General features: G+C 37.8%; 1 protein-coding gene across 1 annotated transcript in view; it reads left to right on the forward strand.

Annotated features, from left to right (window-relative positions):
- The window catches only part of GPR63 (G protein-coupled receptor 63), a 28,720-nt gene extending 10,849 nt beyond the window's left edge, over positions 1-17,871 (forward strand). Inside the window, exons 2-4 of the mRNA XM_064707264.1 lie at positions 4,741-4,826; positions 9,340-9,417; positions 12,449-17,871. Of these exons, the coding sequence (XP_064563334.1) occupies positions 12,591-13,850 (1,260 nt within the window). The 5' untranslated portion in view covers positions 4,741-4,826; positions 9,340-9,417; positions 12,449-12,590 and the 3' untranslated portion in view covers positions 13,851-17,871. The remainder of the gene's footprint in view (positions 1-4,740; positions 4,827-9,339; positions 9,418-12,448) is intronic.
- Positions 17,872-18,243: the final 372 nt, after the last annotated feature.

The following is an 18,243-nucleotide window of genomic DNA, read 5'->3' on the forward strand; positions in this document are numbered from 1 at the left end:
AGTGGGTTTTTTTGTTTTGTTTTGGTTTTTTTGTTGTTGTTGTTTTGGTTTTTGTTTGTTTGTTTGGTTTTTGTTTTTGATTTTTTGTTGGTTTGTTTTGTTTTTTTTTTTTTTGTTGGTTTGTTGTTTGTTTTGGAGGTATGTGTTTTTTCAGATTTTTGGTTTTTTATTTCTCTACATTTTAAAAGTAGTGTAAAAATCCCTAACTTACTGCTGAAGAAGCTTTTCCATGGAAAGAAACCTTTCTTAAATATGAAGTTTGTGAACTCAGAACTGCTGTAACAGTCTATGGAAAGCATTTGATTTGGTCTTCTGTTTGCTTAAAAGGTCCCAAGTAGCACAGAACTAATTAGTAGTACAGAGTCCATTCGATTAACTGTTATTTTATTTGTAACAAGGAATTATAAGGTACTTTAAAAAATCATTCCTAGAAAGGATTTGAATTATTCAGTTGATATTTGTTTATGTTGCATATTTATGATTAAAAAAACTGGAAAAAATTGAAGTACTGATCTCTTGTATTGCTTGAAAAAAAAAGTGTGCTTTAAAAATCATTAGACTAGCTCATTTAAATGTTTTTGGCTTGCAAATGTAATCAATTTTTTTATCTTTTTGGGATGTATGTTACAAGCCCTGCTTGTTGGGTCTGAACAGAAATTGTTAGTGCCTGTATTGCATTGGGTCTGAATGTCTGCAATATGTCATCTCACCCTGAGAGTGTCCAGATGGGAACTCTTAATTTAACTGTCTTTTAATTCCTAGTGTGAATAGATTTCTGACTAGGATTGAATCTCCAAAATAGCTGCTATCTTAAAGTTTTATTCCAGTTGGCTGACATGACCCAAAAATAATTCTGAAGCTATCAAATGAGATGACACAGATAACTATCAATAATTTGATTGCTTATTTATTCCCCCTTTCTGTATTAGGAAAAAGGAGTTACTATTGTAACATGCAGCTGATTTTTAATAGACTAATTTAGACTAAAAGCAAATTATAGGGTAAATCTAGGGAAAGAATCAAAGGAACCTTATGACTTAGATGATTTTTTTGTATGAAACATTTTATGTTTGTCTTTGGTTGAATAGAGGTCATAATAACTATTTGAAATATATGCACATGTGTGTATATGAATGAGAAGAAAGGTTATAATATAAATAGGCATATAAAGTAAATCTTTGCTTAGTTCTCAGCTGAATCTTGCTATTGCAGCCTTTGAGCACTCTCAGAGCAGAATGCTGTGAGTGGGAGTTGCCTCATTTAACTCGCTACCAGCATCTCTTCCATGGGAGCCAAGAAGTGAGATCCACAACACCTGTATTGCAGCAGCAGCACTCCTGGGCAGGCACAGAGCTTGGCTCCAGCATGGCCTGAATCCCTGAGGGAAAAGCAGAAGCAGGGCTGAGGGCTTTGCTCTGGGAGCTAAATCAAATCCCAGGAATCTGTGAGCAGCACACTGTGAGAAGAGTGTACACATCTGGCCATTCTAATTGCTTTTTCATTAGCATCCCTGCATCTTTTCATAAAGAGATGAATTTTTGTTAAAATAAATTTCGTTTCAAGAAGCAGATATGTTTCTGTGGGAGATACAGCTTAAATTCCAGCAGTGTAGAGTGCTCCTGCTGGCATTACCATTTTTATAGGCTGAGTTTTCTAAGCCCTTGCTTACAAAAGAAGACAGTGTGCTAACAGCTGTTGTCCAAACTATGAACAGAAAAATTAATCTTCCCCTGATTTTAGCAGAAGGCAATGCAATAGTGTATGTTGGGTATGCTGGGGCACTACAGAGGAAGTAAGAATGATGTAATGCAAGGAGCCTTAAGGTCTTTACCTTAAGGTATGTGAAGGTGGAACATTTTCACAGAGCTCAGAGAATATAGTGGAGAAGTTGAAAAGCCAAAATAGCCTTAGGACAACTCTCTCAAAGCTTTCTGACTTGAAGCAGGCTTTTTTTCCTTGCTTATTGTCTTCTGATGGACTGACTCTTTTGTGAAGGAAGTAAGCTTTCAGTATTTCAGTTCACTGTTGCCTGTGGTTTGACTTAGTATCTTAAGAAAATGTTAGAAAAACTTGATAAAATATGGCTACAGACTAGGCATGAAGAGACATAGAGAATTGTCAGTAAAGTGTGTAACAAAATTACAACTGACTTGAAAAGCAATTTCATAATATTTCTGATCTTCTCTAGGCACTTGCTAAGTCTTTAATGTAACCTGGGTATTTGTGGGTAGCACCTTAAAGTTTAATTATGTGTAAGATCTTTGTGATTTTAGTTCCACTATTTCAGTTTTTTGTAAATGACAGCTCCTGATTTGGGGAATCAAAGGTGCAGATTTTTCTGTGATCACCTGTAAGTACAGGTTTTGCACTGTTCTTGCTTGTGGCACAGGACTGACTGTTAAATTAAAATATCTCTTAGTATGTAGAATCTAAATCTACATCTTAAGCCTTGATCTGTGTTCCCCAGCATCTCACAGCTTCAGGCCAGAAATGTGAGACTTTTAAATTTGCTTGTCAGGGTCAGTTTTAGTTCAGTTTATTCCTTCTGCTTTGGGATGGGGAGCTGGGTTCAGGAATGAGTGAATGAAGAAGGAAAAGGTCAGGACTACCCTTTCAGTAGCTCTGCCAGGTCTAAATGCTGATATCATCAAGGTTGTAATTCCACAGGTAGAGCTCCTTGCAGGGTCAGGAATCCTTGCACTCAAATTTCACGAAGGGTTATGAAGCTTTTCCCCTCTGTTCTTAGAAAAAAGCCTGACTAATAATTTATAATTGAGTGGGGGAGAAAGGAATTTCATTATGAAACACTTTTAACCCCTAACTGTCAACAGAAAACTACCCAAAGCAATCTTGCCCAGCAAGCTCTGCAATGTACTCCAATTTATTAAAATTTTCCAGATTTACTTTGCCAAAGTACTTGTGTTTTTTTTCTTCTTGGAGGTTAGAAGTGAAAGAATTTCCTAGTTCATCACGGTGTTTCAGATGCTTGTCTAAATTGATTTTAAAGATACTTTTATTTTAGTGAGAGTTAGGAATATTTTCTATGATCATGTAAGTAGAGATTGGAAATGGCACTTGTGTCAGAGGATGTGCTTGTCTGGTGGGAAGATCTTACAGGTTATTGAGGTATTTAATCTTGTCCAGGCTCCCAGTAGTTTTCTGCCTCCTTGCAGACCTATTCACTTCTTTGACACTTCAAAAAGCAGAAGAGGGAAGATTACCAGTTTATATTACTTATCTCACGAAAGAGGGAACAAACCAAATGGATAAAGTCTATAATAATCCAATGGCTAAATTTTATTTTTTTTATACAGAGGTATATCTGAGAATTGTTTTCCTTCCCCCCTTTGTTTTTTGGAATAAATGCAAAGACCAAATTTTGTGCTCATGGAAAACAACTTGTAATAATAGATTATCAGAAAAATCTTTCAGACACCAGCTTCCCTTGTGGCTAGATGATGTGTTCTGCAGAAGGCAGATGTCTCAGCAGACTCCAGTCTGGCAAATCAACCCTTATGTTTTGGGTCTTTGAAGTCCATGTTGGGTTGGCTGCAGATACAGAAACTCTGCACTGAGTGATTGCAGGGGTCAGTACATTATGGGAGGTCTGAGAGTGCAGCTTGTTACTGCTTCCCTTGCTGAAGGCCATGTAAACTCATTGGCTGGTTTGTCCTTCAGCCCCTGTGTGCATCATTTATTTAGAAACCTGTTCCTGAAGGATCCTGATATCTTTTGTTCCAGTGTGGAGGTGACAGAGATGTTCCTAAAGCGTATTCTTGCAGAAATTAAAAGTTGTGTAGCCTTTTAAAAGCAAGTATATAATGTGTCTCATATATTTGTCCTATCTATATCTAGGTAGATATAAATTTCAATATATAGATATATAGATATTTATAAATTAATTAGATCACTTAAAACTATTAGTGTGACATAAACTCAGTTTTCAAGGCTCACTGAAATTTTATGGCTTTCTTCTAAGAGTATAAGGAAAAGCTACCTCGAAAATTGACATTCTTAGATAAGAACTGATGATATCTGATAATAACTGATTCTGTCATGAGAATATGCAGCTTTTTAGCTATGTTAGGTCCAGTTTGCAGAAATAATTTAGCTATCTGAGGTATATTAGCAGCGTAATGATGATTGATTGGTACAATCATGCATAAAGGAAGTGCTGAGATCCTGCATTGAAACTTTAATTATTTATTCTTCTTTCTAGACCTGTTTTCTTGTCTTTTGTCCAATGCTGTTATCTTTGCTGTTCGGGAAAAATTTATTTGTCTTCTTTATGATGCTCAGTAGTAGATTTAAATGTTGCTGTTTTGAGCTCCTTTAGGGATTTAAGGATCAGCATCCCGATGGTTAAGGGTAAGAATTTATTTTGATAGATGCAGTAAGACTTACACCAGCTGGCGGCTGTGTGCTTGTCTACAAGCAGAATGAGACCTGAAACAATGTGTTACTCCAGCCCTGACAGATCCTAGTATGAAATGGTGAGGTTGTTACCATCCATAGATGACATAGCTGAGGATTTCTTTGGTTTGATGAAACTTTGATGCCTTAGTCCTTTCTATACCTTCTGCCAGAAAGCAGGCGTGCAGTCTGCCTTCTGTCAAGAGACACAGAATATTCTACTTCTCCCAGTAAAAATAAAGTTTTGTTAAAGGAAAAATTTTGCTATTCTTGTCCTGCCTTGAATGTGAATGTCACTTTTTTTTCTTTTTCTTTTTTTTTTCCCAGGTTATTTGGGAAGAGAATAATTAGCTGAACAAAACAGCACAAGATGACTTATGATTCCTGTTCTTCATGGGAGCCTGTCTGGATTGGTATGCTTTGAGTTCTTTGTGTGGAGTTGTTTTGGGGTTGTGATTTTTTTTGCTGCACTGACATACAGTTGCATGTCTAATTCAAAGATTCACTTAAAATTTAGGAATTTAGGAAGCTTTCAACTTGTTAGTCGCATGTTAATAACTAGGTGGAGACTATGAATGTTTTCAAAAATGTTCAATGTTTACTCAAGGTACTACAGTACTTGCTCAGCTCTTCATCATGGTGATGGTTAATGTGACCATTGAACTGGTGGAAAAGTTAGGAGTCAGGGCAAATATGACAGAACTAGAAATGAACCTAGAACTGCCCAAGTCCTTTCACATGATCTGCAAATTGAGAACATGATTTTTCCCAAGAGCTAAGAAAGTAGCATTATTTTTTACATTTTGAGTATTTGTGGTTTACAGTAGTGATAATGATTACCATGACTAACATTTCTTGACAGTTAATGGCTCTCTGAATGAAGGTCATAAGGAAATATCATCGAGAGACCAATTAGTTGTACTAAATGACCCAAGGCAGAGGTGACTGTTTCCCACAGTACTTTCATATGAAAATTGCCACAGCAGTGTTTATAGAGTGGAAAAAAGAACAATTTCCTAAATTAAAGTAATGCCTCTTGTGAATAGTTTTATGGGTCATCTGCTCATGCAGTGTAGTTGATTAGTTTCAATTTAGGTTATATGTAAATAGGTATTAAAACTGAAAACTGCTGGTTTCTTTTAGGTAAGAACATTGTCCCTGTTGCTTTGTGCTCTGACTCATTCTTTTCACTGGTGTTAGCAGAAAGGATTCCATTGTGACATGTTCCTGCCTCTGCTTAATTGCAAGGGAAGCAGTGCTTGATTCGTATTTAGAGGGGTGTGTCCTGGGCTTATTTGTACAATAATGTGGTGTCAGAGAGCACATACTTGAGTATTTTCTCATGGCACATAAATTCTTTTGAAAATAAAATAAACCCATGTCCTTCATGCTTCTTTTTATTGTTTTTCCCCTAAGAATATTTTGCTTTTTAAATGTTTTTTATGTTGTGAAAAATATTTCTTTGTCGAAGTTTGCCTGTAAAATAAAACCACTGATAGTAGCTATAAAGCATGCAAAAGCTTCTGGGACCACTTAAAATATCCCAAAGAAATTGGATCACTGTACCAGGCAGTGCTGCCTTCAGGTTTCTGAATTATTTTTGTGTGCTGGATGAAATCGTGGTGGTGGTCAGTATTGCCAAAATATGCTTGATTTTAGCAGACAAATTTATGAAGTCATTGAACATTTTGGCAGCTATTCATAGTGTGTTCTGATCTGTGTTAAACTTAACTGTTATTGTGACACTGTTGTGCTCCCTTTTTTGTCTTTTTTTGGAGTTCCTGGCTTTGACTGATGTCAGTTCTGCATATAACATATAATCTTTTATTTCCAGTTGAGCATGCTATCCAGATTTTGAACAGGAACCTTTTAGCTTCTGAAGCTATTATAAATAGACGCCATAGTTCTAGCAATAATTATATTTGATGAATGGAATTTGTGTGTTATTTAGCTTTAAGTATGTACTTCATTGAAATAATTGTGTCTATTATGTTCCATAAAAAGAAAGTTGTATATGAGTGAGAACCTTGCTTGAGAGAAAATGTGCATACACAGTAAATTTCAGCGCTGAAATTGAAAAAAGTGATTGTATGAAGCTTTTTTGCATCTGAAAAGAATCTGTGAGAGTGCATGTTCCAAAAGTGAGAATGCTGGGACAAGGTACCTATCTGCCTCTTGCTTGAGTACCTGACCATCAGCAGACTTACCCATTTAAACTGTCAAAGCATGGTTGTCTTTTACAAGCTGTGTGATTACCCTTCAGCAAGGACTGGGCTTTGAAATTACAGGATCTGCCTTTCTCAAAGAGCGAGTGAGGACTGAAATGCTGTTGCTTGAAATTGTCTTATTGGTATCTTTCATCTTATATTTCTATCTTTACATAACTTTGGAAACGTTGGAAGGGTAGGAAGAAGGGTGGAGGCACATGTTCAATGATCATGTACATGCTCATGCAAGAAGGCCTTTAAGTAGGAAGAAAAAAAAGGAGAAAAATTGATGTGTGCTGGCAATAGAAGGGAACCTCTTGAGTTTATTGGCTGAATTGGTCAGTCACTTCCATGAAGGATGATAGGTAAGAAAGAGCATTGCCTGCAGGTTAAATAAGTGTAAATCCAAACCAATATCTGAGCATGCTGATTCTGTGTGTGCTGCACAGAGATATTTCACACTCAGAGTGATAAACAGAGCCTGGAGAATGGTGCTGCTGGAAGCCATCAGGAAGTAAGGAACTCAGGAGCAACACAGGATCCAAAGCCTGCAGTTCTCTTACTAGGTTAGGTGTCTCCTTTGCAACAGCTGATCAGCGCTCACTCTCTCATTCTTCTTGAAAAGATAGGGCTGATGACTTATGCAGCAGCCAAATGGCTTGTGCTCTTTCCACTGTAAGCATTAGGCTGGGTCCAGGCAGCAGCTTGGATGAGATCATTCTCCTCCTCTTCTCTTAATGCTCTATGGAGAAACATGCAGAATCACACAGAGGGGACAAAGCACAAAAGGGAATGTAGCTATTTGCATAGAGAGTTGGGGTGGTGAGAGAACATATGCGAGATTATTTTTCTTTTTTTTTCTGTGTTTGTTAGGAATAAACTGTAGACACTTGCGGGTCCTTTGTCCTTTGCTTTATACTGTGTGCTACTGACTTGAGAAATGCAGAGTAGCACAATCTTTTCAGCTGAATTAAGGATGCAGAACACTTTTACTCCTTCTCCCCTTGTCTGGTTCCTTCTGTTAAGAAGGAAAATTTAGGATGTAGCAGTATTTCCTGAAGCTTTGTTTACTATAAAACATTAGTAGTTGTTTCTCTAGTTTTTGTTTGATTTGTTTTCCTCTTTAAACCTTTTATGATACATGTTATCATCTAAGCCTCTGCTGAACTTCATATTTCAGAGTGTGAGGTTGTGTGTGAGGCATAACGGATGTAAACTTAACTTGATGAGTAAATTCTGTTATGGGTATTTAAAGCTAGTCAAGTAACTCCATGTATGTGCTCAGATGTCTGTATTCAAATCAGAAGGCCGTGCATCCTTTGCAGTCAGCAGAGACAGATGGGTGATTCACCTCTTTCTACATGGACATCTGTATAATGATACGAAATATGCCCCAAATGCTGTCTGAATTCACAGAAGCTCTATGCCTTCCACAACATCCTGTAACAAGTGTTTTCATAATTACTTGTGAAATAATAATTTCTAAATGTGGGCTCCTCAGTTTGAGAGAGACATGGATATATTGAAGAGAGTAAAGAGTTACAAAGATGATGAAGAGGCTGGAGCATCCCTTCTGTGAGGAAAGACTGAGAGAAGTGGGGCTATTCAGCCTGAAGTAGAGAAGGCTCAAGGGGATCTTATCAATGTTTATAAATACTTGAAGAGAGGGTACAAAGAGGACAGAGCCAGGATCTTTTCAGTGGTGCCAGGTGATAGAGGCAGTGGGCAGAAACTGAAACAGAAAATTCTCCTAAGCATCAGGAGACATTTTTTTTCTCTACTGTGGCCCTTTAGTAGGTGGCCCTGCTTGAGCAGAGGGGTTGGAGAAGATGATCTCCAGAGGTGTTTTGTGATTTCTTTGACTTTTCCTGTTCTTATGCTTTGAGAGACAGCAATCATTCACTTTCCCTAAAGTGTCACTAAAAACTTGGTAGACCTCTATGATAGCTTTTTTCAGTTGCTTTTTAATAGAGATCAAGTGGTGCAGAACTGAACATAGTACTGAAGAGATGCCATAGATGTGTATGGCAGGTGGTGTATCTAAATATACAGTGTATATAGCTAGCTCCTGGTTTTCTTCTCAGTTCCTTTGCTAACAATTCTCAGCACATAGCTGATGTTTTCATGAGCAGACTATGAAAATTTGAAGATCTGTTTTTCTTCTGGATTGTAATTATTGGTTTAGCATCTGTTACTGTCTAGATAACTGTTTTCAGTACAGGCATAGCTTTATCTCTAGCACAGAATTTTATGGGGTAAACTGTTGGTTTGCCACTAGCTCTTGAGAGATCCCTCTGTACCTTTTTGTAGTTGACCTTTTTTTTTATTAAATTGACCTAAAAAATAGTTCGTGTTCATCATCAGCAAATGTCATGGTTTTGCATTTGCCTCTTCTCCTCTATAGATTAAAGAGCTTGAGCCCCAGTAAAGGTTTTATTTTTTAGGATCATTCTGGTGACCAAACTAAACACTCCCTTTTTTTGTTTCCTATTTGAAACTTATTATTGTCTGTAGAAGGGTTTTACATTTATCTAAGGGCAGATTAGTTTCTTTTAGAGCCTTGGTAAAAAGACCTGTACAAAGCCAATCAGAAATACAGAAGTTACTTTTGCTGACTTATTGCTTACAGAGCTCTAAAAGATACTACCCTGGGGATCTAATTTTCTTGCTCCAAGATTTTAAATCCAGAATTATTTGTTGAGTTTATGTTCTTTTGCAGTTCCTGCAGAATGCTACAGCTTCCTTTCCTTCATAGTGTTCTCAGCTTGTGGAGTCATAAACCTCAGTGGAACTTTGGGTGAGATTTTCTTGTTCATTGCTAAACTATTTCTTGTTTATTCTGGAAAGTTCTGTTTACCTTTCTCCTGTTGGTTACGTACTTTATTCTAAAAAGTTAAAGAAGACTAGTAGAGGAAAAGTTTATATAGATCAAAGAAAGAAGAGCTTTGGCTAGTATATATGCTTTAGCCTGTAATTAACATTGTGGTTTTCTCTAAAGGAGTTAGTGTAAAAATAAAATATAAAGAGAGAGAATGGAGGGAAAGAAAAATCTAGGATTAAGTTAATGGAATTGGTCATTTTTGCAAAATGTCAATGTACATAGCTTTATATACCTCTGATGAGTTATACAATCTTTGAAATATAATGGGACAGAATATAAAATTATAACTTTCATTCAAGCAATAAGACCTCTAGAAAGTGGAATTTGTGTGACTCTATTGGGTTTGTGTAATGAGGTTTTGGTAGCAGGAGAGGCTTCTGTGAGAAGCTGCCAGAAGCTTCTCTATGACCCATAGAGCCAATGTCAGTGGAAGGGACCTACACGTGAGTGTTCCAGAAAAACTGCAGCCTGTGGGAAGGACTGTATTGGAGAAGTTCATGGAGGACTGTCCCCCATGGGAGGAATCCACACTGGAGGAGGGGAAGAGTTTGAGTCTTGCCCCGATGAGCAAGGGGCAGCAGAGACAGCGTGTGATGAGCTGGCTGCAGTCCCTGTTCCCTGTCCCACTGTGTTGCTGGTGGGGAGGAGATAATTAGGCAGAAGCTTAAGCTCAGGAAGAAGGGAAGGGAGGGATGAGGTGAAGGTGTTTTTATGATTTAGCACTATTTTCTCATTACCCTACTGTGATTTAATTGGTAATAATTTAATCTAATTTCTCCAAGTTGAGGTTTTGCCTGTCATAGTAACAGGTGAGTGATCTCTCCCTGTTCTTACTTCAATGCATAAGCCTTTTGCAATACTTCTTCTCCCCTGGCCAGTTGAAGAGGGAGTGAAAGAGCAGCTCTTGTGGGCGTGTGGTGTCCAGCCAGGATCAGCCCACTACAAGAGTAAATTAAATTAGGATGTTTATAACAATATCTTCTGTGATACTGTTGAAAGTTAAAGGACACAGAGAGGTTAATCATTTATCTGAAATAAAAATGCTGATGGTAGTCTGGTCCTGGAAATCATCTAGTGATAGGGCTTGCATAGTCAGGGGATGAAAGGAACAGGTCGTAGTGCTGATTTTATTTGATAAATTCCTGACAGCAGCCTGAGCAGGCTTGCTTTCAGACTGCTAGAAGTTCAAACTGGGGGTGTAGATCAGATGTTGTTGTCTTACAGTTAATTTGTTTGTTGGTGAAGAATTATCCAGCAAAAGGTAAACTTTTTGTCCTACACAAAACATGTGGTTCTTGTGTAAATTCATAAAAAATATTCCTTTCTCCCTTTATTTTTGACTGATATTGATACTAAACAGAACCTGCATAAATACTGTGGGCAGGGTTTGTGTTACCCTAAGCTGCTTGTGTTAGTAGAACAAGCTTGTCTTGTGCAGAAATGGAGGAGGAAGATTGCCCTCTGAAGATGCCTTTATCCCTTTTCTAACGATAAACATGAAAACAGCCAGAAGGGACTATTGCAGTCATCCAGAATGAATGAGGTGAAGTCCACTTTGTTTCTGGCTGTAGTGATTGTTTTTGAAAAGGGCATTGAATCCTTCTGGTTTCCAGCCTGATCAAATGTCAGTGTGCTCTGAGAGTGTTTAATTTAGTAGTCCAAGACAACGGGGAGGAACTAGCACTGAAAAGGTGAGGGAGCTCTCAACTCCTTTGCATTTTCTTTGTTAAGAATATGTACGTACAAATATATGTAACAATACAATACTAGTAGTAATAGTGCAACAAGACAGTGCTTGGAACTAAGGAAATGGTGGATTGTGTCAGTACCTATAGGGGCCTGCAGGAGGGCTGGAGAGGGGCTTTCCACCAGGTCATGGCCATGGTCTTAAGCTGAAGGATGAGAGATTCACACTAGATATTAGGAAGGAATTGTTTACTGTGAGATTGGTGAGGCACTGGTACAGGTTGCCTATGGATGTTGGGGATGTCCTATCCCTGGAAGTGTTCAAGGCCAGGTTGGATGGGGCTCTGAGCAACATGGTCTGGTAGAAAGTGCTGCTAGAGCAGGGGGTCAGAGCTAGAAGATCTTTACAGACCCTTCCAACCCAAACCATTCTATGGCTATAATCACAAGGGAGGGAATTCAGCAGCATGTGTGAGGATTAGATTTACAAGGAAAAAGAGAGTGCACGTGGTTAAATTATATGGGATACCAAGATGAATTAACAAAAACATGCCCAGGCCAGTGGAAGCAAGAAAGTTTACTGCTAGTGGAAGAGTTGCAGTAACCAAAGAAGTGATGGTTTCCTGTACCTGAATGTGAGTCAGTCCCTAAGTGAAACAAATTGAAAAATTCTTTTATCCTGTGGACAAGTTATTTCATAGTAACAGGTTAGGATATATTCTGCATGTTTTTCCTGAGGTGTTTGATGTGGATGACTGACATGGAACTAAGAATTCTGTATTATGTGCAATAACTTGGATAAATAGGCTTTGAGTGCTTACCAAGCAGGTAAATAGGCAATATACTGATACCATTTAAGCTATTTAGAAATGTTATTAAAGTTTCTATCTGTAGGCAATTTCAAAACAAAATAAAGAAGTTAGTTCAAAAATTACAAGATTGAAATAAAAATACATTTTTGGTTTAATTATTCTTAATCAGTAGAGTTTGTTTTCAAACACAAAAGTTCTCCAGCCTTGGTTGTGGTAGAAAAAAGCATGATGACTTGGGAATATTGTACAATATCAGCAGTACTGCAGGAATAGGACCTATGAGAGAAAGACCAACTATTACAAGACTTCTATATTTGGTGCTTAAGTAAATTGTGTCAGCCTGATATTAAGGATACTATTCTCATTAAGGAAAGCTGAGCGATCATTAGGTTACCGCTGGTTTCAGAGAGTTTTCTATTGTGTATTTACATTTATTTCTTCTTTTTCAGATGGAAATACTGACATGAACTTAAGAACTTTGATGCTTTCAAACCTTGAATTTTGATTGTTAAATGACCAGTTCAAAATACTGCCTGAACAAGATGAAATGCCTTGAAGACCTTTGGTTCTGCTTTCATTTTTCTTGAAGCAATGGTTTTCTCAGCAATGTTGACGCTGGCCCACTCTGGGACCTCAAATGCTACTTTCATTGTTTATGAAAATGCCTATACGAATTTTACCACTCCCCAGTTCTTGCTTCGTAGTGGCACAACGCAGCCATTGAGATATGGTTCAGGTGCTGTGCTCACCACTGAGAGAGGTACTTTCCTAGTAAACACCACAGCTACTCTGCCATCACAAGAAGTTTTCAGGAGCTTGAGTTTGCCACTCCAGATCATTCTTTCTGCTGCTATGATATTTATCCTATTGGTTTCTTTCCTTGGAAACTTTGTTGTCTGCCTGATGGTCTACCAGAAGGCAGCTATGAGATCTGCAATTAATATCCTCTTAGCAAGCCTGGCTTTTGCAGACTTGCTGCTGGCAGTGCTGAACATGCCATTTGCTCTGGTAACAATCATTACCACTCAGTGGATTTTTGGGGATATATTTTGCAGAGTTTCTGCCATGTTCTTCTGGCTTTTTGTCGTAGAGGGGGTAGCCATTCTTCTTATTATTAGTATTGACCGATTTCTTATCATAGTTCAGAGGCAAGATAAACTGAACCCCTACCGGGCAAAGATTCTTATTGTGATTTCCTGGGCAGCATCCTTTGTTGTTGCTTTTCCGTTATCAGTAGGGAATCCTAATCTGCAGATACCCTCAAGAGCACCTCAGTGTGTTTTTGGCTACTCTACAAGCCCAGGTTACCGAGCCTACGTGATAGTTATCTTGCTAATTGCTTTTTTTATTCCATTCCTGGTAATGCTGTATTCTTTTATGGGCATACTCAACACTGTCCGCCACAACGCAGTTCGTATCCATAGCCACCCTGATAGCATATGTCTCAGCCAGGCCAGCAAGCTTGGTCTCATGAGCTTACAGAGACCTTTCCAGATGAATATTGATATGAGCTTTAAAACTCGTGCCTTCACAACCATCCTGATTTTGTTCCTTGTCTTCATAGTCTGTTGGGCACCATTCACCACTTACAGCCTTATTGCCACGTTCAACAGCCACTTCTACTACAAGCACAACTTTTTTGAGATAAGCACTTGGCTCCTTTGGCTCTGCTACCTCAAGTCTGCACTGAACCCACTGATTTACTACTGGAGGATTAAGAAGTTTCATGATGCATGCTTGGACTTGATGCCCAGGTTCTTCAAGTTCTTGCCACAGCTCCCTGGCCACACACGGCGGCGCATCCGGCCCAGCGCCATCTACGTGTGTGGGGAGCATCGCTCGGTGGTTTGAAACTGCAGTTGTTTGACAATGATTGTTGTTTGCTGGGGTAATTTGCTTTTAGGCTTTGGGTTGAGTTTTGTTTTGTTTCATATGGCTTTTTCAGTGTGGCCATATCTTATAACTTGATTAAATTTTCAGTACTTTGTGCAATTTTGGGAAGATAGAGGGAGGGAATGTGATTGGTTATAGTTGGGTTTACTACCAGAATAAAATGTAAGCAGAATAACAAATGTTACCTCTAGGATTCCATGGAAATCCATTCTTCTAATGAAAACTATATTTGGAACATCTTGTCAGGTTTATGCTTACTAGGCCTGCAATTTTACCTAATTGTAGGAACTTTTTTTATGCTGCTAAGATACGGTGTATTTAGTTGGTGTAATTTTCTGGAAAACTGTTGCTGCTGTCTGCCAGTATATTAGAGCCAAAAAGTCTCATTAGATTATTTCTATCTAATTTAATGATATTTCAGAAGTTTTCATGGTAACATTAAAAACCTGTTTTTTTAATATTTCCATTAATATTTTTGTGCACTTTACAAAATTTACTATATAGTTTGTTAATTTGAATATTTTGTTCTGTAATGAAGATGTATTATTATTGCTTATTATTGTTTGTTAAGTTGGTGAATTTCAATGAATGACCCATGTAAGCTCTAGGATGGTGATTTATGTTGGTACAGCTATGTATACAGTCATAGATTTTCTTGTTTTCTAGCAATTGATCAAAATTACCTGCTCAGTTATCAGGAGACTTAGAAGGAGAAAACAGAGGAATGAAAGAGAAAGAAAGAAAAATACTATAACCTGAGATTTAGGCTCACACATGGTTTAGAAGAATAGTGTTCGTGTTAAAATTGTTACAGGGTAAAGGGTGACTGCAGTTGTTACTTGAGGCTATTACAAGTCATCCAAACCTCATGATGTGCCTGAAAACCTATCTGAAATGGAGATTTTTGGGCCTGCACCTGTGTTGGTGTAAGGTTGTTTCTGCTTGGAGCTCCTATAAGGCTAGGTGTGCTCTACGCAGCTGAAATCATGCTGTCAGGCATTTATTGGGATAGGAGTAGAAATCGTAGGGTAAACCAGCACACAGCAAATGAACCATAGTTGAGGTTAGCATTTGGTCTATATAGTAATTGCAGGGAGAAAAAGAGTTCTTGATGTGTTTTGCAATTTAAGTATTGGATCAAAACCGTAAACAGTCACAGAATCATGAAATGGCTTGGTTTGGAAGGAACAATAAATATCATCCTGCTCCAATACCCCTGCCATGGGCAGGGACAGTTTTCACTAGACCGGGGTACTCAGAGCCCCATTCAATTTGCCCTTGAACTCTTCCAGGGATGGAACATCCACAGCTTTTTTGGGAAACCTGTTCCAGTGGTTCACCACCCTCACATGGAAGAATTTCTTCCTATATCTTTTCTAAATCTACACTCTTTCAGCCATTACCCCTTATAACAGTCAGCCAGCAGAGTTTGCTGGGGATGTAATTTAAATTCCCCTTTTCGCTCTGATACTACTTCACATTGATTTTTTCATTACCTCTTTGTCTCTGTAGTGGCTGCTGCCTCAAGGATTTACTCACTGTTCTCATCTATTAGGCGTCAGCTTCTCTCCCTAAAATGCCAAACTACCTTTCTGATTAATATCAGACTGTGTTGGTATCCTCCTGGAAAGCAGAAAAACAAGGATTTTCTTTGATGATAGCAAACCAAACTCAGATACTTTTTTTTTCAATCAGCTAAATAAATATTTATTGTGAAACAAGTAGAGTTAAGACTTAGGTTTGGGCTTTGGAGCCAGATCCCCAGTTGCTCTGGGGCTGGGAAGAATACCTGCAGAATCAGCTTTTTGGGGCTGTGACCGAGAGCAGAGGGATTGATGAAGAACCAGAGCTAGGGTTTGGGCTTCTTTTGCTTCCATCTGTCTTTCAGTGCCCCAAAGCATGGGGAGCTCTCTGTTGTTCTTGTAGCAGAGGAGCAAAAATAATAGCAGTTTTATCTGCTTCTGTGTGTCTGCACAGTACATGTGTGTATGAAGGAAATGTCCTATGTGGGTGTCCAGGGACTCCTTGCTTCCTGACAGCACCAAAGCGTTCAATCCCAGATTTTTTTTTAAAGGTCTTCAATAAAGAACTAATTTAAGCTAAGTTAGCTCTGTTCTTCTCATTGACAGCTATTGGTAAAGCTGTTGCCTGTTAAATTTTAGGAGTATAAAAGGAACAATTTTGAATTCTGTAATTTCATTTTAAAAAAACTAACAACCTGCCAGCTGAGACTGTGGATTACGTGTAAAGGCATCTGGCAGTGGTGGTGTTATTGATGGCCATGCTTTCCCTTTCTTGTCAGTTTTACTGATGATGGTATAGATTTTTCTGATCTAAAGGAGTTCCACTATAAAGCAGAATGTTTTAGTATGTCTTTGCAGTAAAGCTTTTATTTTTCAATTACATTTACATTGATAGCACAAGTTTATGACCTGGTTAGTATGAATTTTCTGTTTCAAAGCTGTCATACCTGTTTATCTCTGAAAGCAGCAAAATTCTGCTTAGAGTTAATGTAACAGAGTGAGAGTGTACATTTTCTAAATGGCAGGAACAGGTATTTTTGCTGTCTTCCAGCTCTATGAGGCAAGAGATTTGAATGTTGTAAAACACAGTAATTCAAGAAGGAAAGAAGATGAGCAATACAGGAAAATTAATGAAATTACATTCCTGAAGGAAGAGGGAAAAACATTTTGTGGGATTTTTGTGATCTCTGATATGTACCGGCTGTGAAGTATAAATTGCAAACATCAGACAGTTAATTTGTCTTGGTAATTAAGCACTTGTTTGCACTGACTGTAACAAGGTTTCTGGTCAAAGCTGCATCTGCTGATCCTTGCAGAAAAGAAACCCAAATTGTGTGGCCCAAATTCAGAGGTGATTTCTATAGAGATAGAGTATTCACACTTGCCAGGTTTTTTGAGGCGATCAAAGCAGATAGTGAACAAAAGTGTGTTCAAAAAAAGAAACAAGGTGTGGTGTAGAAGTATCCCCAGGGTAATTATGTGTTTACAGAATCATTTGAGCTATTGTGTCTATGTACTGTCTCGAGAGCAGTGCCTTGATAATTACAGCTGAAGTCCTAGGACCAAGTTGAAGACCTCTGAACTGCTCAGTCTTGCTGTCTGTGATCCTACCAAGAATCCTGCATAACCTCACTGAGATTTGTAATGTTAAGACACATCCATATTGGCAGAAGTGGGTCTCCTGAGGCAATTTAATGGTCTTGACCAAGACCAAGCAGTTTAAAAACTCAGACTGATCCTTCTTGACTTTAAAGGGAAATTATCATTTTCTTCTTCTCCAGAGATGATAGTCATTACTAATCTGTATTCCCTCATGTTCTATTTTCAGACATCTTTAGTATGGAGGATTTAAATGAATGTATTTTGAAGTATGTTGCAGTTTAATTCATTCAGTCAAAGCATGCTGCTTACACAGGTCTCAATTGTACAAATCTATTGCTGAAATGATTCTTTTGTACTCAAAATTGTGTATTTTTGACATTTCTTGTTACTTATGTAAAAATATTTCTGTATATAGAGAAGAAAACTGTTTTGCCTCTTACTGCTTTCTGTCCCTATTTTTTTCACTTGTATGCTTAATGCTTTTATATTTTATTTTGGGCATATGCATAAATAACTGTGAGATTTCAGTGATCTTTCTGAACCCATTTGAGATTTTTAATTCCTAAATCATTCAACAATGCCTTCTTTGAAAGAGATTTTAATTTATTTTAGTGTGAAAACAAAAAATTCAGAGCACAAGTTTGTTGTCGTTGGAATGGTGAGAAATATCTTAAGTCTGGTTTTCCAGGAGCCACTACTTTGCCACTACTTTGGTTTCATTTATTTATTTATTTTTGGCTAGTCATTTTCTGATGTGGAGAAACCTTGAATTATTGTTTTAAAAAAGTTGTTAAGTAAAATTGCATTGTCTTTTCTGTATATAATACACCCATGAAAATACCTGAGAAACAACAAAAAAGAGAAAATAAACATAAACATTCTCAAAAATGTGGCAAAAGACTTTAGAATTGACTGTCTTGTTAGTATATAATCTTGTTTCTTGTATTTAATGCCTACCTGCGTAATTTCAAACACTTCTTTTATCTGTCTTTGAAATAACCAGGATTGCCTGACACACGGGGTTTTGTTTAAGCCAAAATGTTTCTTGTATAAAGCATTTGCAAAATGTTCTTTTGTGAGACACTGTCAAGATATCTAGAATAATTGGGATAGTGTCCAGCCAGCCGAGAGAGAGCCTAATAAGGAAGTAACTTTCCTAAAATACTACCTGAACTGGGTGTCCCACCTTTTAGCTTGCACGAAGTAATTAAGATCATCTTGCTGTG

The sequence above is a fragment of the Zonotrichia leucophrys genome, chromosome 3 (genome assembly GCF_028769735.1).
Source record: "Zonotrichia leucophrys gambelii isolate GWCS_2022_RI chromosome 3, RI_Zleu_2.0, whole genome shotgun sequence".
Taxonomy (NCBI): domain Eukaryota; kingdom Metazoa; phylum Chordata; class Aves; order Passeriformes; family Passerellidae; genus Zonotrichia; species Zonotrichia leucophrys.